This window comes from Meleagris gallopavo, chromosome 7 (genome assembly GCF_905368555.1).
Source record: "Meleagris gallopavo chromosome 7, MGAL_WU_HG_1.1, whole genome shotgun sequence".
Lineage (NCBI taxonomy): Eukaryota > Metazoa > Chordata > Aves > Galliformes > Phasianidae > Meleagris > Meleagris gallopavo.
Window position 1 is genome coordinate 23,926,635 of NC_139410.1, and position 25,360 is coordinate 23,951,994.

Genomic DNA, 25,360 nt, shown 5'->3' on the forward strand with positions numbered 1-25,360 from the left:
AGACATTCTCTGGTTTTAATATCCACAGATACTGGCCATATTCCATTAAAACAATGCAGTAAAGAACAATAAACAAGGAAAGAAAGAATGGAAAAGATAAAATGATAATCTATTTCTGCACCAAGTGTTGTTGTACAGTCATGGAATTTCTTATTCCCTTATCTTGGAGATCTAATGGATCTCACTGTGGAATAAATAGCAAGGAATTGCCGTTGTACAGTCTTGCCAAATGGGAGTCAAAGCGCAATTTAAGCCCAAACAACATGATTATTCAAAGACCAATTAGGTAAGTGTAGCATCGAATGCCAAATAAAACGACATAAACAAGACTGATGGCTATTTGCATGAGCTGAATACCACAAAGCTGATAAAGTTGCAGATAGCATTCTCCTAAAAAAAAACCATGATTCACAGAGGTCTCACTATGGTAGCAGATCAAGAGTACTTACCATTCTTGGAGAGAATCACAGCCAAATATTCATGGAAGTAGGTGTTGACGTACAGCAGAAGGCTTGGAGCATGTGCCGTAAGAAAGCTAAATGCAATATTTTCCTTGGACATGATGGCATCCGCATAAATGGCAGAACTTGAAGTGCTTGCGTTTTTTGTAACAGGATAAGGTTCTTGGAAAATATAGGTAATAGAAGTGCCAGCTTCAAATAAAGCAGAAACCTCTGAAAGAATATATAAACAAAAGGAACAGTTTCAGCTACTGCATTTTCAGACATTTCAGACAGGTATGCACACAAACTGGCTGCCTCAGAAAGAGAATGCTGCAAAATGCTCTTGACCTGGCTGACATAACCATTCCTTGATTTGGACGAGCAGAAAGCCCTTCCTCACAGACTGTATGTTTGACACAGAGAAGGGCGATATATACCAGCAGGCATATATATTCAACTACTATAGTGCTTGAATCATTGCTCTACAAACAGCCCAGAAAGTTTGTTAGTCAAATAAATTGTTAGTTTTATCATCTTCTGACAGTTAATTTGTTAGGCAATACTCTCTATCTTCCCCCCACAGAAAATACAACAACATAATTGTCCTTTCCGGTCTTCTTTTTAAGCAAAATAATCATTAAAGCAACACATGAATTCAAAGAAAGTCACTGAGGGAGAGCAGCAGCTCCAAGAGAAACACCTGTCATTAGATGCTCAGAACACAAGAACTCACATTGTGTTTTCATGACGCACAACATAATTTGGTCACAAAACACATGCAAGTGACAACAGCTGTTTTTCAGTAAAGCAGATCTACCTCTACAGCAGCATCTCCTAACAGGATACTACACGGTAATTTGCTATGCCTCTCATGACATTGGTGTCAAATCTTCAGCTCATGGAAGTGGGCACAGCTCCATGGACTTCGGTATAACTAAGCCAATTTACACTAGCAGATGATGTGATCCACTTAGTCAACCTGTCACACTTGTAAGGAGGGACAGTCATGGAAATTGAAATACTAGTGTTGCAATTTACTGCTATTAAGCAGAGATTTTGGTAGTTTCTTCTTCTCCAAGAGCATGCTACCAAAATTGGACGCTCTTTATTTGCCCCACTCCTTTTTCAAGCGTTGGCAATGTCTCCTAAAAGCCAGCAAACAGGTTCAGTGTAGACATGATCCTCAGAAAGTGAACCATACAAATCAGTTTCTTTCCTGAACTGGATTTATTTTTGATAACTCTTCTCATGGCCATGTTAAGATGGGTTAAGACAAGGATCATGACAAACATAAAAAGACTCCCCCTTTTTGTCACACCATTGCTTAGATCTCTGTAAAGATCTTATCATTTTCTTAAGGCGGACAAAACCAGATGAAGTTTAAAATCAAGCAAATGAAACATTCAGACACGGGCAGAGAACTGTCAGGGAAACTTTCAGCCCTGTTTGTAAACGTCTGGACCATGTTATATGCAACTGAATAGAGGAATTGTGATACTGCTGATAATTTAAATAACAGTAAAACTAGCACTATTTTAATTTTTGAATACTGAAGTCATTCAAGTCCACTTAACGTAAACACAATGCTCAAGGGAAAGCTCATATTAGAACATCCACTCGTAGCACGGTGGACAACAAGCTGATGTGGGTGATATTGTGTTACAAACATTCAGAAACCAGTAAAGGCTTCAGATCAAAGATCTTTGCCTACCTTCTTTGCAGAAGGGCCCTTCATAGGCTGAGCTAGTGCAATCACAAGAATATCCATTGTACTTCTCCACACATTTTCCTCCATTATGGCACAGATTACCATAACTACTGCAGTGCCCCGGACATCCAGGTTTAACACCAGGAGTCATTTTAGCTCTTTCTTCAAGGTCAAGTTTCTGTCCATTTAAGTGCAGAGATCGAATGCATCCCAAAAAGCCCTTTTGTCTGGAAGCTGTTCCTCCTGAAACAGAGAAGAAAAAAATCAAATGCATTCATTGAACAGCCCGCAAAATAATCAAAGCCCTGAAGACACAAATACAGAGGTACAAACAGGAATCCATAGAACTTTAAAATATTACCTATTATGTATCAGTGCACATTGTAGCAAAAGATGGATGTATGGATAGCCCAGGAAACTAAGAATCTCTTCCTTTAAGAAAGGACTAAAGCTATGTGTAAGGGTCTAGTTGCCATTCTTTTCTGCCTTATCTACCACCCTGTTAGGTATTTAAAATGCAAATTCATTTGGTAAAAAGTTTCTTTATCATATGCCTGCATAACATCTAATACATGAGAAATCCCAAACTTTTTTTTTATTTCTTGCCATGTACAAATAACACCCTAATCCCAACAGCAGATGAGTTACACATGCTGATGAGTCCAGATAGAATGGATGAATCGTGTTCAACACCAGGTTTGCTGGATAAAGGGAAACGACTTTAGAGACAGAATTTATGCATGACTGATCAACCCGATGTTGCATGTGAATGTTCGTTGTAGGCAAGAAATGTGAGTTTGGGATACAGTTGCAATTTATTACAACTGTGAAACACAACTGCATCTCCTCATGAAGAATAAAGATGTACGGATTTCAGCAAGAGCACAGTCTAGTTTCGACACTCTACATTCTTATCAACTCACTGCAATTGCTAACAATGAAAACAGTTTGCCTTAAGAGATGGTCTCTCACGAAGATTATAATTACTGATGATAGACTGTGAAAATATCAACACCTTTATTATTGCAGGCTTTGTTTGGTGGTTGCCAATGCTTTACTTCTGAATTCACTCCAATTTTGATTGCTACTATGAAATCCAACTCTGGCCAAAGAGTTAATAGCACTTGTAGTTCTGAAAGGCTAGTTTTGTTGGTGATGCACCAGTAACTAAGTAAAGAATATGAAAAGCTATCTTTCCAAATTCTTCTTCTATAGAAGTTTGTTCTATATCAAAATGCATGAGATAACAGATCTTTTGATGAGTCCTTGAAGAAGAGCATCTGTTCTCTCATAAATTGTTTAATTAAAGCCAGACTTCTGCGAATGATGAGAATGAAATAGCAGTCTGAAAAGCAATCTCACCAAAACCCTATTGTTCTGCCATATTATTCTGACATATTTTTCTATCTGTTACGCTAATAGCTGAAATACTGCATCTGAATTAGAATAACTAAAATCTAGATGTGTGTGCATGTGTGAGACAGATTTACTTTACACTAAGTTTATGGTACCTTTCACAGTGAAACAAATATGTTCACAATCTTCTTTAGCCGATTATTCTCTCCAGATGAACAAATGTTAGCTCACTTATTTTAAAGGCCCCCTGAAGATAACAACTGGGCCTTTTGCATTTGCTGCATTGTGCACACCTGACCCTTTTCTTTTGAGATTTTGTTTCAAAAAACCAAACACATCACACAAAATTTTTAGTAATGTTCCTTGTAAAAAGGAATATTATTTCCTTCTTTAAAGTTACTTGCTGCTCAGTTTTCTTTTGCACAGGAAATAACCACAGATATTATAAGGATAAATAACAGTGCACTATCCAAAAGGATGTCCCTCATTTTAAATGCTGAGAGTGACAGTCCATTGGTCCACTGAAAGGAAGGATTTTAGCCTTTCCGTTCAGATCGAGTCTTGTGCCAAACTGGCTACTGCTGCACATAGTTTGGTCAAGCTGACATAATATAGCCTGTAAACTTGTTTGGGATTTGCTCTCTGTACGGTGATTTTTTAAATTTAACTGAAGAAATATAAACAGATACAAGGATATCCAACCTGTTGCTGTGGATTATCAGTATGAAGCAGTTAAATTACAAATAATCTCTGAAAAAAAGTGAGAAATGGGTTTCCAACTCCTTTAGACCGCTTTAACATTTCAACTTGTTTGATTTTAGGTAATCCTCAACATACTGCAATGAAAATTCATTTCTCCTTTCACTTTGCACGCACACAGCTATCTCAGAAGCTTTTCACATATGCAAAATGTGCCAGTGCTAGCCTTAAACAGACTGTTTTTATTCTAAATTATTTTAACAAGAGCAGTCAGAGAAAAAAAGCTTTCTAGATAAATACGAGTGCCTTGAGAATTAACTGCGCAATAAATCAGTTAATTGTACATATTTTGTTGAATCTACTCTATGACTATGCATAACTATCTTCCTTTAACTGAGAGAAATTATAATTTAATATACTCAAACTGTATAGAATATAGTCTGACTTTCATAGGAAGTGATGGAATAAAAAAAAGAATTGTGAATTTGAACCTAGTCATATCGTGTTGCTATGGGTGAGAGGGAATTAAAAGAGAGAGATTAGATTTGTACTGTTCCATTTCAAGACCAGGTAAATCCAGAAAGGAAGAGCCCATTTTCTGTGGTTTATTTTGAATGACATGTGAAAGAAATCATTGTTGCAGTGGAATGATAGTAATGTCAGGCATTGATGATTTCTTGCACACGATAAGTGGCATGCTGACATGCTCAGCTGGAACAAATGCTTAGGTTCTGCTCTCCTAAGGGAGAACACATCCCAAAGACAGATATGCAGGGAAGATGCCAGCCTGGCAAAATACGAAGTAGTCAAGAACGCTGATTTAAGTCCATATCTGAGCAATGAACGATGTCAAGATAGACCTAGATGGAGAACAGATGGTATGAAAATAAGTGACGTCTGAATTCTAGCATTTCTGTGAAAACAGAGTAATATGAGTGTATGGATCTGAAACAGCTCTACCAATTCTTTCCTCCAATACTAATCTATGTAAGAGGCCTTGGGTAAACAAAAATCACAACATGAGTGCATCTTTTGTGCATCTTTCCAGGCAGTGTAAAATTGGTGTGAACTTCTCAACTTGCAGCGTTGTATAAGCTCTAAAATGGAAATATCTGTGGCTACATTAGCATGCACATAACGAGTTATGGCTACTTTGTGCAACTCAAGGCCTTTAAGTGAGCGAGGAAACTTTCTAGCAGGCAGCATTGTGAATCTAAGATATGCAATGTCAGTTCTACATCAGTAAGACATGAGTAGCATTCAGAGCTACACCATCAAATTGCAGCTTAAGAATATTAAACACACAATAGTTATGCGGAAGTACACAAGAGCAAGCTGAAAATTGATTTTTAGCCCAGCAGTGTCCCGGGCAGGTAGAAGTTGAAGAACAAGCACAACTCAAAATTAGCATAGACACAAATCAGTGAAATTCCTAGATTCAGCCTGTAGTCTCTAGGGATCTGAATTTCTCTGCTAAAGCAATCATGATGTAGCATCGCTGAACTCACTATCTGAGACTACTGAAGCTCACGTCTTTCAGTGTTCAGGACACATCTTTGCATTAACTCACAATCAGTATTTTCTCCATCCAGGACTGGACCATTGTTGTGATTTGAATTTTTTTTATTTAGTTTCTTTCTTACACACACGTGGTTTATTTTTATCTCTGAATCCAGTCTTTTTAAATTCCTTTTCCAAATTTAACAGAGAGAATATAATGTTCTCCCATAACTCACAAAAACTGGTAGCAAGGCAAATAAGAAACGGCATTACGATCTCCACTCAGTAAGACTAAAGTGTGAATTCAGCCCTTACTAGACATAAAAGAGCCTAACACACATAAAAAAAGAAATCTTTTTATGTGCTTAATTGTTGGAAAATCTTCAGCAAACCCTAAATCTCCCAAAATACCAAAGTCGGTCAATCTCAACATACACTTCCAAGGAAAGCCAGGCCTCCTTAACTCCAATCCTTAGGAAATATTTAAAGGCCAATTAACTTGCTCAGAACTTCAGTATCACCAAATCAGAAGTAAATGAAGCACACCTCCAAGGCTGCCTACAACTGACAGCTCTTTTAAGATTTCTGGAGAAGGCTTCTGTTCAACTTTCTTTACAATAAATCACAGAAAGTGTGAAAGTTGGCTTGTTCTTCAGTCCAACTTTAAAACAAAATAAAACCACCGTGAACACAAAACCCAAGAAGCAAAATCATTCAGTTATACATAATCTTAAGGGTATTTGATTCTTGGGTTAAGATGAAAAATCTGAGCAAAATGAACTGAACAATTTGGTCAGAAGACAGGTAAAAACACTTGATGAGGAATTAGCTTATCAAGATTAGCAGAACTCATTTAAATTTATATTAGATGCCTGTTGCCCTCATAGTCAGATTTTAAAAATACCCAAATTTATCTTACATGTGCGATCTACTGTATATGACTTCCCCAAATAAATAGAGACAAAACTGACACACGTATACTGTATATATGCTGATGGCTCTCAAGTAATGTGAAAATGACCATAGGTTGAATGCTACAGTGGGTCTCCGTTCAATCATCATCATAATGCTACATGATACTAATATAGTTCCTTCACTCAAAGGATCAATAAATCCTTCCAAAAGATAAATAAACTGAATTAATTCTTGACATTGAGCTTTATTTATGAGATTTACAAAGTGTATGAATTGATTCTGGAGAAGAATCAAGAAAAAAAAAGAGGTTATATCTTAATGAGTAGCTAACTCTACTATGGAAACAAGGAGATTAAAGTATATTTGGAACATTTTTAAGATAGCAAAACACGTCAGTTAGATTATTAATTAAGAATGTGCATACTAATTGTGGAAACTCCTTAATCACTCTCAGTATGCATAATGCTGCAGAAACAAATGTTGTTATGGGGAGTTGAGGGAGGGAGAGAAGAGTAATATTATGTATTGCTGCTTCTCTCCATTTAAATAAAATCAATGTTGTTTATGTATTATTTTTCAGACGGGATAAAATTCTGTTGCCATGGTTCAGGTATTAAATCAGTTGCTTTCTATTAGAGACTGGAATGAGACCTTCAGTAGAAACAAATGACTCCACATCTGTGCATTGTTGGACTTCTGCCACCTTTCCCTGAAGCACCTGGAGACAATGTTAGAATCAAAAGACTGTTCAGGTTTCCATCTCTTCAGTTCGTGCTTAGAAAAACTCAGATGGTTACAGACCGTTTTGACCTTCATTATGGCTTTCTGTGGTAGATTTAAGGGCCAACATTTAACTCTTAAAAGCATCAGTTTTTACTGAACCTTTTGTTCAGAGTTCAGTAAAAGTGTAGATGGATAACTGAATGCCATCAAATTACCGCACAGTGAGAAGTTTTCATCCCTCAGCTGAGAAGTAACTATGACCTAGAGTTTATTGTAAAGTCTTTTTTAATATTAAGTAAAATCAGGGAAAACAGGTTGGGATGGAAGTCACTGCTGGAAATCAACTAATCCAACCTCTTCTTCAAAACCCAGCTACATTCATTGTTAGATCATGTTTTGCTCAGGATCTTTTCCAAGAAAGTTTTGATAGTTTCTGAGATGGAGATCCCACAATCTCTCTGCTTCAGTGCTGTGCTGCTCTCACTGTGAAGATCATTATTTTCCTTCCTTTGCTGCAGCCGATGGGCTACATCTTTGTTCATTGGTCCAGTCTGTGGTCAGTCTTCACCTCTGCAAGGGCACACTTAACTACCAAGACCAACAGGACCTTTTTTGGACAGTGTCTACCCATCTCATCAATCCCCAGCTTGTTTGGATGAACGACACTGTTGCTCCAGGTACAGGGCTTTGCATTTGTCTTTGCTGATAAAAGTTTCTGCTGGCACATTTGTTGGCATCCTTAACTACCCCAGATTTCCATGATGCAATTCAATAATTACACCACCTTAAAGTCACCGTGAAGTTAGCTCAACTAATCTGTTCATTCTGCAGAGAAGAATGCTTATAGGCAGGTACTGCTTTCCAGATGAGAGATAGGAAGCAGCTAGGTCACAATCTGATAATGACATATGATAATACATTCACTTTTACTCCTTTACAAAGAAGTAGACCAAAATTTTGCAAAACTGTCCACACAATAAATACTCCTAAGTTTTCTGTTTGCAAACAGTACCTTGGCTAAATTTCTCCGGTGTTTCTAAGGTGTTTAGCTTTTAATCCTTACTGTTTCCAGACTTTGCCTCTCACTTGAAAGCAGAAACATTGCTCTGTGAGTCTTAATGGAAAATAAGTGAGTTCTTCAGCCAAGTTTTATCAGAGAACATTTGAATCAACTGCTATGAGGGAAAGCCATTGATGTAACTGTATATATATTTATTAACAAACTCTTTCCTTCTGTTCATAGCCCAGTAATGATTGCATGTGTACACTATAGCTAACTTAAATGCCTCAAAATCTTCTTAATTCAAAGGAGGTGGGGACACAGGTAAATTTCATTAAAACTAATTGGTAGATTGATACTTAGTATAGCATTTCAGTCAATTACGAGAATCTGTTTAAAGGAAAGAATTTGTAATTATCTGCGTGGCCCTGAATAAGAAACGGGTTACAACCCACTCCAATCACAGTGCGAACTACTCAGAAAAGTAGCGTTTGAATATTTAAAAAGAAGACCCTTTGCAATCCCACAGTAACCTACTTGTATGCAGGCCTTTTGCATTTCATCACGAAAGACGGATCACATTTCCTACAGTAAATTACACAGTCAGTAATGTAGAAGAGGAAAGAGTGAATTCTTTGGCAAGTGCTTAGCGTAGGTAGTAGTTTGGGTTTGCTTTATGTAGTTTGTGCTGGAGGGAAAGAGGAGGCAGTAGAATTAGTTCACCACACCCGAGCTCAGCTACACAATAGCAGCATTATCGAAGTACAAACATAGAAAAATTGCATACACCTGCCGAAGCTCTTAAATGGCTCGTACCTACAAATAATTGGCTGTTGAGCTGCAACCGAAAGTGCCCCTCTGCAGGTGCCTCCAGGACCTTCTTGGGGAGGTTGTCCACTTGGAGACTGGTTTGCTTGAGGTTCCGCTCTGCTCGGACATAGTGCCACTGATTGTCATTCAGGGGCATGGGAGACTGCACGGTTGCTTCTGTGGGACCATTTCCAACATCTATGGAGAAGGTGATCTCTTTGGGGGCTGGAGTAGACAGAGGCAAAGAGAAAGCGACGGTTTGAATTAAATAGTGCTTCTGACCTCAAGAAATCCTACATAAATATAGGGTTCATTAGTTTTTATAATTATTTACCTCCCACGTCTTACCCAGCAGCTTGTATGTAAATGTGAATCTGCAGCCTCACTGTTTGATCTCTTGTGACAATGCTTGGCTGCAGATATCCATCATTTATTTATTTATTTATTTATCTATTAACCAGAACAATCACGCTGCACCAGAAATTGTAATTTGTTCTCTTTTGGAAGTAAAGGTGTCAAATTCTGTACTAAAGTCACAAAAAGTATTTGAACAAATAATGCTAATATGGTGGAAAGGATGAAGGAGCTCTTTCTGACTAAATATTCAAAATACATGTACTTAAGAAGAACAAAATTTGGTTATGTACAGTAAGAGAGAACCTCAAGCATTTGTTTGCATGAATCAGCCTGACACAAGGAGCAAGGAGAAAGATTAAAAAATCACTAATTGGTGTCCAGAGATAGCAAGGATCCTAGAAACAGAGTGGTAACACGAAAAATAACAGTCATAAGAAGGAGTGTTATCTCACTCTGCTGCAAGCCACCTGAATGGGCGCCAGAACTCTTTAACATTCTTGCTCTATTATTTTTCCCTCTTCCTATAATGCTGAATATATCAGAAAGAATAAGAACCAGGTCCACAGACCGTACAACAATCAGAAGACTGAGGATTGAAAATTCATAAAAACCTGTTATTTCAAGCTCCACAGATTGGATAGGTCTGGTTTTGGAAGCCACTTCTTAGACACTTAAGTTAAGAAACACTCCATAGGGATAGACAAAGATCTATTCTGAGCTCCTGCATCTGCTAAAAGGCCATTTCCTTTCAAAGCAGCTGGTCTGTAGAGCTTCCTTGATACGAGGCCTTTAGGCTGCAAATTCCATCTGGCAGCAAGAAACACAGCATAAAACTACTAATGAGAAGTGTATGTTTAAGAGAAAAGTATTTCCCCAAACTTTTAACTCACTCATTTTTTGGGAAGCATGGGCTTAACACATACACTAAAGCTTTCACTAAACAATCCTTTTAGTAACTCATAGTATTTGTCATATTTGATACCAAAATGCCATTTTTCCTTCCGTATCCATGCAAATAAAATGCAGTACACCAAAGTACATCCAAATAGGACTTAGATGCGCAGTTAGCATTAAATCAAATGTCATTACCATGACATTTATCATTGGTTTGATGAATCAAAGGGCCTTAGGGCCCTGTTATATTAAATTTTATGTTGGGGTTATTGTAAGCATATTATAAAATGCATAGCACTCATTTTGTTTTTCCTAAGTTTGACAGAATTCGGAATACAGAAGTAACATTTCAGGTCAAAATCACAGTTCCCTTTTGCCACTAATAAAAACTTGAAGTAATCAGAACTGGAATGAGGTAAATCTACTTACTAAATACGTTCCTTACTCATCTCTTTTACACATTAAGCTGCAGTTGTACTGCAGTCACTTAATAGATTTTGAAGAATTGAAGACCCATTACGAATGACTGCTGCGAATGATTTACTCCATGCTAGCACCATGTTCTTCATACACTCTCATAGTACTGTACCTTACACATCAAATCCTCTGAAACATTGAGGTTGCATTGTACTGCATATATCGTTGACAAAGAAATAAATGCATTAAATATATATATTAAATATATGCATTAAATTTTTCATCTCTCAAATAAAAGTACAGTCTACGGTGTATCTACCAAGTAGTTTTTCCTCTAATGAGCTAAAATGGGGAAAAATCATATAAATGTATTCACTTCTCTGTTTAGGAAAGATGAAGTGAATCACAAAGTGATATGAACTGACCAAGGTTATACAGGGAAACTCTGACAGGAGGAGGTAAGTCTAGACCAATGAGTCTTTAAGTTTCATCCCCTCCAACCTCTTCCAACTGCCCCAAGACAGAAGAAAAAACGTCCTTCTCAGTTCTCTACTCCTGCCAAAATGGGAAACAAATTGTAATTTCTCCATCATGAAACTTACATCTTATTTCAACTCGTATGAAGTCTTTCATCCCAAGGTTTTCCAAGAATACCCCAGAGAGAGACGTAGTTTTGAAGAAGAAGGAGATGTCTGCACTGACCTCAGCATGGAAGGTGGGGAAGTGCAGGTAGGAAGCCTCTGTGTTGAAGGAAGCGGCGTTCCAGAACTGCCCTGTAAACACAATCCCCTTTCTCTATAGTTAATTGGCACAGGACAGCAGCTGTGAGCTGCATGTAGAAAGATGTCTTTCATCAGATAAATACGTTTAAAAAAACAAAATAAAACATAAAAATGGGAACATTCTGTACCTATGGAAATTGAGAACAGCTAGTACTCACTGTCTCCATAGCAACGCAAAGGACCGATTTTCCAAGCAGCCTCAGAATTTGATCTGTTTGTGTCAGTGATCACTATCTGAGTTACAGGCAAATGGTCTTTGAAAGCAAGGAGGCCGGTATCATTTGTCCTGGATTATAATAAACAAACAAAAAGAGACATTAAGCACAGATAGATGCCCAGCATTCCCCACAGAAGACAATATTTGAAAGATGCTTGCTTAAAATGTATTTGCAGATTTGCCTAGAAGACTTGTGACCAGCACCCATTGCTTAAGATACGTATGTGCACGGTTGCGCTCTTTGCTCATACACAGTGCTGACCCTGTGAAGATGCTGCATTTTGACATGTGATCTCTCTGGTATAAACTCTAGCTGTGTTTTAGCTGTGCAGAATGATGGTAAAGCAGAGGCAGAGTGCTGTCCTTCTGTATGATGGACATTAATGTAAAACAGATCCCTAGTGGGTTTCCTCAGCAGGATGAATTTGTTGTGATGTGATATAAGCTCAATATGCATTTCTGTTAAGTTAGCCAGAGACAGATAATGGCAATTTTGCTAGCTTTATGGTTTGTCCTAGCAGCAGGGGGACATGGGATACCAGCTGCAGCATGCTGTTAGCATGGGCAGCCAGACTATGTCCGATCCAGCTTCAGGACAGCTAGCGCACAATTGACTCAGCGCACTATGAAGGTGGTTGAATTGGCAGAGTGAGTACACACCTGTGAAACTTTTGTTCAGCAACTGAAACGATAAAGGCTGATTTACTGTAATGTCCAACAACAGCCTTTTGTTTGTATCACCAGTGTTTATTGCTAGCCGTAACCTACACATGGCTGTTAAAAAGGAAGAGGATGGGAAGATTATTTTCTGTTTAGTCTGAGAGTCCTGGGGAAACCAATGTCCTCAGAATGAAGCATGACATTTCATGGCAGCCCTCTGGTCCCTAAAATGATTCAGTAGTTTTGGCTCTGTGTACATATGAGCATTCATCCCACCCTTCTTTAAGAACTTCACCAAGTCCCTCAGGCATCCAAACCTGACCTTACCAGAGCCGAAATACCCTCTGGAGATATTTTTCTATCCATTGATCATAGAAAGACAAGTGCGATTATATCTCATCTCCACAGTGATGAGCTTTTCTTCTCTCAGCTCTTTTGCTCAGGCATGAAGTCTGCTGTGAATCTGGGCACATAGACCTGTCAGACCATTGAACCAGATCTCCGTAGTTTTGGAGAAAAAGGAACCCCAGCTCTGCAGATCTAAACAACCTGTATGCAGGATCTGCTCTCACCCACAAGCTCACAAGTCTAAGACTACACGGTGCACATGGGCACGACAACAGTGACCAGATACAAGATAACAGTAATTCCAAACTTACAGCCACTGCTCTTTTACACAATTAAGAAAGAAAGCGTAAGGAAATAGCTTTCCCTTCTTCAATGAAACCATTGCTGAGGAGTCTGACACCACAGGCAGGTTCCCAGACTAGCTTTATGTGGCTCAGAATGCCACCATCCACAAACATATCCCTCATGGTTCCAGCTGTGGGAAGAGATGGCATTTCAGCAAAGAAACAATAAAAATGAACAACACAGCTGTGCTGTGACACACAACCTCAGGTGTTTACTTTGCTAAGTACCCTATTCTGATTAATGTTACAAGAAATAGAAGGGGCATTTTCATCTCTTTGATAAAAGCTATAAATATTTCATTTGTTTTTCATTGTTTTTAACTGCATGCAGCGTGGTTAATTGTCTTGTAATTCCAAGGAGAAAAGGAAAGGTACTTTCTCTGAACTTAACATTTTTTCTTGCTTCAGGTGGTGTCTGACATCCAGTTAATTACGAAGTGCAGAAAGCTGAAACTCCCACTCTATCGAAGGCAGAGCAATGCATTCAATAAAGGTTAACACAGAAAGGTACCATGTATGAATCAAAAATACACAGTCTCTAAATCTCTCCACTAAGGTCTATCATAAACATTCCCATATAGCTTACTGCGTCAACCTTTGAAAGCTAATGCAAATGCTCTCAGCAGACTGTGAAACAGTTGTAACAAAAGCTGATCTGTATTTCTTAGGATGGTAATTAAATTACGTTTTTGAGTGCATGGAAGGAAGAAGAGTAGGCAGAATGAATGAAAGAAAGGCAGAAAGACACACAGAAAGAGCACATAAAATACGCAGTATACGTAGGTATAACTAAGCTGGCATTTGCATTAAAAAATAAGAAGATATTTAAAACATTCATGGGATATTCCTGCAATTTATTTCAATTCAAAAAGTAATGTAAACTTTTGACTAGCAGTGATCTGTATTGCAGTAAAAATCGCTGTCTTCCTGCAGCTACTGCTGAAGATTCAAAAAAAAAAAAAAAAAAAAAGTGACATTTTAAAGATATCTATTCCACATCTCTGAGAACTGTATTGCTTATTAGATATTCCATTATATTGCATGAAGTTCTTTTATACCAAACTTTATGACTCAGAATTTTTGCTAGTTATATGCCAATGTTACTGAGAACTCCAGCAGCACAGCTCAACTGTGAGAAAGAAAAATATTCTATAACTAATAAAAATCATCACTTTTGTGGTAATGTCTTGGAAACTCAATCAAGTTCCTCTGGAAGCTCGAAAAGCACATTTTATGTATTTTACTCTCTCACACATGGAAAATAAGTCTTATGGAAGAATACATATTCTCATATAAGTAGACACTGAAATAAAGCCTATCAGAAACATTATAACCTTTAGAGAATGCTTTAATAATGGAAACAAAATATCTATTATTATTATTATCATTATTTCATGGTGAGTAATGAAGTTTCGGGCAAAATTCAGCACCTAGCACGTTTCAGCTAAAGAAGTCAAAAAAGAAATTTGAAGATACTATGAAGTGCCTTATGGGAGCTGCAGCTGGAGTGTCTTCATTCTCAGTCTTCTTTAAGGTAAACTTATTTCAAACTCAATTTCTTATGAAGTATCATGATTCCTTTCCTCTTTAAGTGGTGCATCATGGCAGCCTCTCAAACATAGCCTATTACATCTGAGAGAGGAGCAAGAGAGTTTCGTGTACCCGTACAATAATTTCCTGTAGGCACAACAAAAATTCCAGGGTTTGGACAAAAAAATTTGATTTTTGACTGAAGAGGGTGTGGGGATTCCCTTTAAACTACTTCAGGCTTCAAGGAAAAGGTTTTGTCATTGGATTAGAAAGCATCTGAAGGACAATATGCACACAAATTATTTTAAATAAAAACAAAATCTCATTAGGTTCATTATTTTTGTTTTTGTTCTCCAAGCTAGATTTTACATATGTGCATTTTAACACTTCACATACACTTAAAAATGCAAAGGACTACATCAGTAAGCTCTGAGAAGGGTTAATCAAATTTTCTTCATATAAAAAGTATATTCACTGCAAATGCAGCAATATCAAAAATGAGTGCAGCATCTGGATACATTCAATCATAGAACAGGTAGTCCTACTTGTAAACGATGAATAACTGTTTTGATAGTATTTTTCTTTTTCCTGCATGCTAATAAAAGGATACTTCAAAAGTTCCCATTCTGTGGTATCCTGACAGCATAAACTATCATAAATTGGTAACCTCAAAATAGCTGTTTCCCTTTTTTTTTTTTCCAAACAGATGGCAAAGCAGCGGTGCCACTAAATGTAATTTCTTCTTATACGACCCCCTGTTGGTATGTTATCTTTTTGTACAGTAATGAAAACTCTGGTGGGGTCTGAGCATCAGTAGCTCAGATATTCAGGACAGATTTTCATGAATAGAGTGCATTTGGGAAAAAGAATACTATCAGCAGCAGATGTCAATGAACAGGATTACGAATGGGCGAAAAAAACAGGTTTCCCTCAGAGCAAGGTTTGAATGTTGCGTGGGACAGATCATTAGTAATGCAAAGGAATAAATTTTAGTTACTATCTTGCTTATCTGATGCATCCAAAATGCTTTTTTGAATAAAATAACATAAAAGGCCATTAAATAAAGAACAGCAGCAGACATGAACATTCGTAACTGGTGAGGACAAAACGCAGTTGCTCCTGGAATTAGAAAAACAGGAATAGAGAGTTTGGTAATGATAATGATGAACTGATTCCTATCACCTCAAGGGGCCTGCTACAGTCATCTCTCCGCAGGCAGCTTTTCTACTTTGTTGACAAATGCAGCCATGAAGGCAGCTACCCAAGACAGCTTTATACAGGCTGGGTCATGTCTGTCAGGGTTTATTTATGAGCCTGTATGCAGTGTTCTGTGGAGCTGCCTACCTTGCTTCTGAGGCAGGGGAGTCAGCATGGGATAGTGGAAAAGCAAACAAAACCTCTCAAAACCAAGCTCATCAGCAGCTGAGTTTCTTTGTCCTGCTCTCCCCAGCCCTTCCAGTTTTAGCATCCCAGTTCTGGCACGGCTCTATACAAGTACAAAGCATGATGAATATGTGTTCTTTTGGAAATTGAAGACTCGAGGCTTAGTTTCCCAGTGAAGATGTCTGCTCTAGAAGGTGTAAGAGGAGAATATTTCTATACTAGTATACTATATATATTTCTACATAGGGAACTTCTGTAATTTGAAAATTAAGACGAGAAAATTAAGTAAAAGATGGCCAATCCATTGTTGGTCAAAATCAACAAGTGCCCACTCACCACACTCTTCTGAGATATCTGAACTTCCTGTACAAAAGACTTCCAGAGATACAATTCTTTCTGTACAAAGAAAAAAGCCCATAAAGTTCCCCCAATTCACTAGGTTTGCCAGTGAATGCAGTCGGCAAGAAATAGGTCTGGTTTGATGATTGCCTTCAGTCAAATGGTTGCATTTGAAGCAAAAATAGTCTCAGTGTCCAGAATCCAAAGAGGACTTCAGAACAGTAATGCGCCAACATGGCATAAAAGAGATTCCTCCCATTTAAATGAAAGGCTTAGTGAGCAGCAGGACTTTTATTGCCAAAGCAAGAGAATTTTGCTTGAGATGAAAGACAACGTGGGAAAAGTTAAGGATCTAAAAGATCTCTGAAATGGACTGAAGATAGTGCAACCCTCCATGCTTTTCATAAATGTTTTATTTTTTAGATCAGTTTAACACCTTTCCCCAAGTAATGCCTGCACCAAGAACACACCTTCTTTTTGAAATAGTCCATAGCTTTTAGGAAGCTAGTCACTTTCAAGAGAAACACTTGAAGCAATGGCAAATCCATCTCACCTATACAGAACTTGTTTCAACAACTCACTATTCTCAGTGCTGGGAAGGGGATAGAGCAAAAGAAAATATTTTTTGGACTAGTTTTTACTTCATCTTGCAGCCACTGGATCTCAGTGAATTTTCCCATCCACTAGCAAGAGCTTTCAATAGTCAGGACTCTCTTTTTTGAATGTACGCATAAACAGAATGGTCACATTTAGCATCTTCCCAGATCCCTTACTTGGGGTCAGGGCGCCAGTTTGTGCCTCTGTTCCCCCAGCAGAGGTAGTCTCTCATTCTCTAGTAAAATACTATGACACTGCTCTAGTGTTCTGCAGTGACAGAATTAGCTGTCATCATACTGGAGTTTGGAAACAGTATGAAAAGACGTGAGGATCTCAGGTGGAAAAATGTACTTTTCACTAAAATGATTTAAATTAAAAAGGGAAAAAATGCAAAAGTCTTCCCCATATATAATGCAACTAATTACGTTCCCGTTCATCTGGCTGGCATAACTCCAGGGAGACTAACATAGAGCAGGAGATCGGAGTTAGCAGCTGGGCTCAGGTGTCATTTAAAAGTCAGCATGTCTAGAAGTGCATATTGTGTTCTGTCAAACACCTGGCTCAGGACTTCTTTCAGATTTGTTTTCTTGTTTTCTGTTTCTTTTGCTGCTCTGAGAAATTTGTAGGTTTTTCTGCACCAAGATAGTCTGAAGAAACAAAGTCTTCAGCCTTCTCAGCTTCGGAAGGATGCTTAAGACATTCTGGTGAATTTCTACCTCTGAGCAACCCTGAGCAGCCTGATTTATCTAAAAAGAGCTAAAATTATTTTCTGGTTTTCCACTCTGTAGCACTCATTTTATTTCATGCTAAGGCAAATAAATACAGCTACTACTTGTTCCTTCCAAGATAATGTATAGCAGGTTAAAGTCACAGTTCAGATCTCAGCAGGTTTCAGATTCAAATGCTCATTATATATCAGGGGGTCAGTGTTCAAGCAGAGCAACAGAAAAGTAATCTTGAAAAGGCATGAAATTTCTTATGTTTAGAAACTTTTTGTAAAGATCTTGGGATTTCTAGGTTTTAAACAAGCAACCTGCAACTTAAAATACCACCCAACAGATGACCAGACTTCTAACGGATTTAAGAAAGGAAAAAAAAAAGGAAACCCAAGAAAACACATCTGCACCCCAAAACAAACGGTAGTTTAGCTAAGGAAATATTTACGTGTGTCCTGATATCATCAAGAAATTAGGAAAGACAGGAAACTCTGTGAGCAATCAAGATAATGAACCATGACATGTAACATCCTTGTCTGTCATGGTTTTATATTTTTTTTTGTTTTGGTTTGGTTCTCAGTATTCCGCATCAATACATCATGTAGTATACTGGGAGTTAAAGTGTTAATGCTCCAATTCCAGGCACCTATCCCTATACGTTACAGAAGTCATGGGATCTGGCCCTTCCGGGTGGGGCGGTCTCTTACTGCCTGGCAGTGGGTGCTGGAGGGTGCTTTCCTGGCCGTTCCAAGCTTTTCAGGTTTGAATCGGTATCGGGAACTCTCTCTCTCTCTCTCTCTCTCTCCTGTTTTATTTGATTTATCAGTCTCAATTTCAATCAGATTGTATTATATTGTGTTATCTTGCATTCCGATATCATAATTAGTAAAATAAGTTTTCCTCCATAGATTGTTGCCGCTGTTTTTTTTGTTTTCCTCCCTTCCTTCCCATTTTGTGGGCTGGGAAGGGGAGGGCAGGGGCCTACCGCCCCCCTGTCATGGGTGTAGATTGATCTCGTTAACTCCGTGACATTGTCTCATGAGGATTTTCCAAAATCTAACATGAGTATCTAAGTATAGGCTTATCGTTCCTTAACTTCTTTCTTGTGGATTTTAATTGTCTTTTTCCCCTTAACCTGGCAAACATTTTCATAGACTATGTAATTCTGCTCCTCTGTTAAATATGTTTGAAAAGTGTTTGCCTGTTCAAAATCACTGTGGGGGGATAGAGATAAACACATCCAGCATAACTTGCTTAGGCTTCATTTCTTAGGAGAAATGCAATAAAACTGCATCTAGCCTTCACCTAGCATTGGCTACTGTCCTGCAATCTCAGATTGCCACAACAGTACAGTCTAGAACAGCAGCTCACCAAATAAAGAAAAACGTGGATGACATAGCCAGGAACCAGTAAAATCAGCTGCTTTTGATGCTCATATACAAACCTCACAGAAGTGTTTTTGGTAACCAAACATTAAAGGAAAGATAGATCAACATGCACAATTGAAGCCTACCTAAACAAACTGATACAAATCATATTCATAAACCAACATATTCATAAAGAGCTTCTACAGAAATCCCTACGACTACGATTTTTGACACTGAAAAGTGACTCAGGGGATATAAGATGTCCAGATGAATAAGCACTTTGTCTGGAAATGAGGCTCTATTGCAAATGCCACACAGTGAGTAACCAAAAAAAGCCTAAGACTTAAAATGACAAGTCATTTCTGACTTTTGTTTGTTTGTTTGTTGGTTTGAAACATCTGGGCACAAGAAAGCTCTAAACCCAAGAAAGGCTTTGAGTGTTGGTATCATAAGTCTAAACTTCTTATGGAGACTGAAGCATAACCTACAGAAAACCAAAGGAAGTCTTTCCATTGACTTTAAAAAGCTGGGAGCTCAAAGTAAAAGAAAATTAAAGAATATACAGATATGCTGTTTTATAAGAAAAATATAAGCTCTTTTGATAGTATAGATTTCTTGTTCTTTGACTGTCTGTACCTGAATTTTGCAATCTGTGTCTGAAACTTCTGCTGTCATATATAATCACGCGCCAACCTCCTATAGCTTTTATTCATGCAGCGCTGTGATTGAATCACTGGAAACTTTCAAAGAAATAAAAACCCTGGAATTGACATTTAGCAACAAATGTTTTTGAGGACATCCCATCCCAGAAACCTTCTTTAACCAGACATCATGTCATTGGTTCAAAGAAGAAAATGAAGCTGAAATCAGAATCCAAATTCTAGTTTGACTTTCCTTCTCATTTGTTTACATTCAAACCATTCAGATTTCCCCAGACATAGAAAAGCAGAAGATTTAATTCTTCTTGCCCTGCTTCCTACCCCCAGTTGTCACACAGACATACCACACACATGTGAAAATTATTACCATTCTTCTCTATCTGCGTCACAGTTGCAAAAATATCTCATATCCAGACAACTTTCTTCCAGTCCACATGCACACTGCTGAATGCCCGGAAGTGATCCTCCCCAGTAAAGATGCTTTTCATTGGCACGTCCAACCCACCAAGCAAATGGTATTCCATCTGAATGAAAGGTACAGAAGGAGGAAAAAAAGAGAAAAAGAGAAAGAAAGAATTTGATAAGCAAATTTGACTCTTGAGAATGAGAAAGAAAATGGAAATGGACGTGTTAAATAATATTGAAAGAAAAGATGCAAACTTTAGAAATAACAAACCATAAATTTTGCCCAAATTCTATTTTAATGAATACATGTTGGGAAAAGAGTAGCTTTATGGAAATACCGTTTGGTTTGAGGAACAGATGTTTTCCTCACAAGGCTTACGTGCCGATTGACCCTGAGAATTTTGGTGCATTTCAGCTGTAAGGATTTTTGACATGCAATCCTATCACTGTCTGCATCAGCTCTATCCAGAGAGTTTGCATGATGCTAGAGCAGAGACCTCATCACTGAAGGAGTCTGAAAGCAATTCTAACATGAAATCACACTATACAGCTGTCTTGAACCACCCAGTATTGACCAAAAACTTCTTGCAAAACTGGCCGGTCGTGAAGTAAATTCCAACTCTTAGAATGGGATTTTTACGTTACAATCATATACAAGGTGCAAAAATCTTTTGAAATAACACAAAATCTCACCTATTGCTATGAGCTTAATTCAGATCCTCTTGAAACTAGAACAAAAATTTTATCAGTTTCCAGTGGAGCAGGACTTGGGATTTTAATATGCTTTCCAAGGGTGAAATTTGCTAATGCTAAACTATGTGAAACACTCAAACTTTCTGGATTAAGGACTCAAGTACTAGATAAGAGTGGAAAAAGATTTCCCTACTTATGAATTATCTCTATGAAACTATTTTCTATCTACAGGAGCTCTAAGATCTATGTATTTATATAAACCAAAATAGTTTTTGTTTTAATTTCATAATTTCTTATACATCAAACATATATTAGTAGATATATCAAGCAGATTCAGATACAGTTAAATCCTCAGATTAACATTTTTCTAAAATTGACTTTGTCTTCCAGCTCAGATAACTTTTCCATTGACTTCTTAATCCTTAAATCAAGAAATGTAATGAATTACATGTACAGGTAGATGGTAAAATTTAGCAAAACTGAAATATCAAGACTTTCTGATCAGAAGTGCTTCCAAAAATAAAATGCAAATCTAATGTAGAAAAATGTATCAGTATGTTCTTCTGCTCTACTAACATTATTAGTAGGCAGCATTCCTCATTATACAAAGCAAGAAAGTGTAAAATATGAAAATGCAATCAAAGTTAACAGTAGATTGTAAGAGACTAATTAAAATGAGTTTTAGAATCACATGATAAAATTAATTCATATTTGTTTTCCTTCCAAGCTTAGACTACTAAACTGTAAACTCATGAAAAAAGGAAAATAAAAATAGGAAGTAACTCTATTCTCATGATACAAACAATTAAAACAAGAAGATTCTGGCCAGTGATATGCAGTGATACTCATTACAAAATCATAATTCTAGAACATCTAAGGATTCATCATACAAACATGCACAATCATTTTCTGTTTCATATTACTGTCAACACAAAGAATGTTTTTATTCTTTTCTCTTCAGCTGTTGTTGAATAAGTTGATCGTTGTGGCCAGTGAAACAGGAGTTTACTATATTATTGGGAAATTACTTGATAAAGCTTGGAATAGTAAGCTGTACTGAATGAAAGAATTATTCGTCTAGCAGTTGAAATAGGCCTTTATATAGATGTGTTTAATTTAATTTCAAAAGTGGCCATTTTGGAAAAAAATACTTAGATAAAGATAAATCTTTCAGACTATACGCAAATAATAGTATTCATTAATCAAATTCAACCTGTTTCTTAGATTCTTTTGGCAGAAATCATTATATACCTTTGCACAACAGTAAAATAAACAATCAATCACAGTAATTAAGAATTAACAGTTTTCTAACATGGTTCAATTTCTGTTATGTTTTATCAAGCAATATCAAGCAAACATATACAGATTTATGATATAGAGCAAAGAAGTTGTAGAAGAACCACCGTCTAAGTCATTTAAAATTAAATTAAATATCATGCTAAAAAAAACATGGAATTCAGCACTATCAGGAACAGTCTTTGTTTCTCAAGGGAACAGACCAAACCAAAATCTTCTCAAAAATTCTATTTATTAGGCACAATTCTGTCGCCCTTTAGAGAAGATGAGAAAATTCTTTCTCCCTAACTGGTCCCTTTGAGATCAATTGTACTATTAGGGAAAATTATGCCCAGTTTCTTCAAAACTCTTTTCCATCTGTTTATATTATAACATATGAGAAATTACTGAGCTATTCAAGCAAAGCTCTTAAATCTGTGGGACTCAAAGCAATATGTGAAGCGTTTAGGGATTACTGAGACATACTGTATGCTATATACTTGTAATGCTGAAGCAATGTAATATTTCACTAACAACACCAATCAATCTATCCGTAAATTCTTCCTAGAAATTTTACATCATTCTATACTGGAGGGTGCCTTGTGTTGACACTGTGCTTGGTCAATAGTTGTTCACTAAGTTTCTTTCTTCTAAGTCTGTATATTTGTTACAACACCTTCCATTCTGTCATCCTGGTATGATTTATTTATTTATTTATTTATTGTGCAAAGCATTACCAATTCTTCTCCACCTCTAAATAAGTCAGTTTTATATCTGTAATGATGAAACCTCTGACTTAGGCCAGGAACATTAACCAAAGGTCATTTAAATTGTCCAAGAAACTAATAATTGTTGCATAAGTCTGTATAATTCCACCTAAAATATCTAAGACAAAAAGTCCACTTAAAATCAAACGTTAATAGTTTTTCATTATTTGCTTAAATTGCAAATAACATACTATTTAGTAAAAACAAACAAAAAACACAAAACAAAACCCAAACAATGAAGTAAAACCACTATGGAATAAATGAAAGTACAATTTCCTATGCATTTTTGTCTATATAGAGCTGAAGAAAAATCAGTTACAATAATTATTTTAAGGCTGTCTTTGAACTTCATACTGTGGTACCAAAGGAGAAAATGCATGGAACAATCCCAGGCCAGGCAAAGCAAACAAGCCTCAACTGACCAAATTAATCTATGAAAGTACTAGAAAATAGTTTCTTACAAGTTATTCCTCCCCATATTGCTCAGTCTGCTCACTGAAAAGTTGGCATAGGTTTTTTGATAGGAAAGAGTAAGAGGTTTTATCTTCAGTTGACCATCTTGATGGTTTTTTTTTTTTTCTATCTCTACAATCTTGCTCTTTGTGTCTACTGATTTATTCAACAGCTACTAAGCATACTAAGCATCCAGATGCCCAAGTAAGATTGAAAACTTGTTATATATACACATACCCTGGCATACTAAAGCACACAGACAAAAACTCAATTTCCCCCCATCCTGAGAGACACAAAGTAAGCTCCTTTCAGATGCCAGTTCTTCAGCAAATTGTCAGTATCTGCTCTATCAATGCGTTTAACTACACAGTTCTCTGTTAGTTCTACAAAACGTATTTCACCAGAAGCAAAATTGGAATAGACAGTACAGACCATGAGCAGAGAGGCTGAGGACTATGAGGACAATAGCAGTGAGACACACGTAGGTTGTCTCAAATGATACTTAGAAGGAGATGGGTCTTGAGATTAAATTCATTTGCATTGTGTATTGCTCTTCTAGTCACGAGAGTGGCTGAGCACACACTGGGTTTAGGTGTCCCTCTAAAAAAACTTACTAGAAAATGTCCATTCTTTTAAATCTCTGTTGTACTGACAATTCTCCCTTATTTATTTCTTTCTCTATTAGAATGCATTGGTATTGCTAAAAATGAGTTATTTTAAAGGTTTTAGGCTTGTTCATATTTGAACACCAGAAGTTATTTCAAAAAAATTTTTGTATAGACACTCAGAAGCTGGAGGATGGGGAAAGCAGCATATTGCAACAGTATTTTGCACTAAATTACAGTGTATATTGATCCCTAGCAACTTCTACGGAGACAATTTACTTATATATAGGCAGAAAGTCTTGCCATTGACTTTTATGTTTATAAAGCATGAGTTAAAATAAGCCGTGTATTTTTAAGAGTATTATATTTTGAACGTTTTTCAAGATTTGTTGGCATCATTTGCCAGGTGGCTCTTGTTATTGCTACAAACAAAAATCTAATGATAGAAATATAACAAGATAAAGTATATTCCATGTTAAAATCCTGTGCTGTACATACTGAAAATCCGTCTCCAATAATTGCATATCCTAACACAGAAAAAGCTTCTAGGGTTATCCAAGATATGAAAGCAAGTAGATTAAGGTTTTTTCCACTACCACAGCAAGCCAATTTATTTGTATGTATTTGAACTACTGAAACCAACCATATTGTACTGAAACAACATTCTTTTGGCAGTCTTATGTTCAGTTTTCTCTCTGAAGTCAAACCGAGTTAAGCAGAGAACTGAATTAAATTTGTTGTTTATGTATCCTATCAATAAAAAAACAGACTAAGTTACATCTATGCTGTTTTCTCTTAAGTGGAAAACACATCAACAATGAAAACTGGGAAAATATTGATTGTAGAATAGAATAAAGCAATTGAAGGCAACTGGCTGCTAGCAGTCAAGAATATAAAATATCTGTTTGCATCAACCACTTCGACAGCATCAAATCCTCACCCAGTGTGTTATATGTCACATGAAACAATTAGTTAGTAGACATATACACATACACACTGCAATGCCAACCTGAATAACTGAATCCAAAAACCAACTCAGAGGCCAAATTACGCAACCAGCTGATCCATTCTTAAAAACCTCTTGAAAGAAGAGGAGAAAGTAGTAAGAGAGTGAGAACAAGGAAAAATTCCAAAGATGTATTTTCTAAGATCTTACCATGCTTCTGATTTGTTTCCACTGCAACATATCCCTAGCCAAACTACCATCTAAGTCAGCCCCTTTGGCCTTTTCAGCAAGAAAAAAAAAAAAAAAAATAGGTAGAAGAAGAAATGTTTACAATAATTTGGGTCAAAATTTTGGATAAACTGGAGAATTATTCTACATTGAATGGATAATGCAAAATAAAAATTTGTATCAGCTGTCTGTTCAACAAAGAAGTCTATAGTACTAATGACTCA

General features: G+C 36.9%; 1 protein-coding gene across 1 annotated transcript in view; it reads right to left on the minus strand.

Annotated features, from left to right (window-relative positions):
* The window catches only part of CNTNAP5 (contactin associated protein family member 5), a 244,070-nt gene that overhangs the window by 14,425 nt on the left and 204,285 nt on the right, over positions 1–25,360 (minus strand). Inside the window, exons 14-19 of the mRNA XM_085228567.1 lie at positions 20,132–20,288; positions 11,763–11,890; positions 11,425–11,595; positions 9,161–9,379; positions 2,155–2,394; positions 450–674 (exon numbers count right to left, since the gene is read on the minus strand). Of these exons, the coding sequence (XP_085084693.1) occupies positions 450–674; positions 2,155–2,394; positions 9,161–9,379; positions 11,425–11,595; positions 11,763–11,890; positions 20,132–20,288 (1,140 nt within the window). The remainder of the gene's footprint in view (positions 1–449; positions 675–2,154; positions 2,395–9,160; positions 9,380–11,424; positions 11,596–11,762; positions 11,891–20,131; positions 20,289–25,360) is intronic.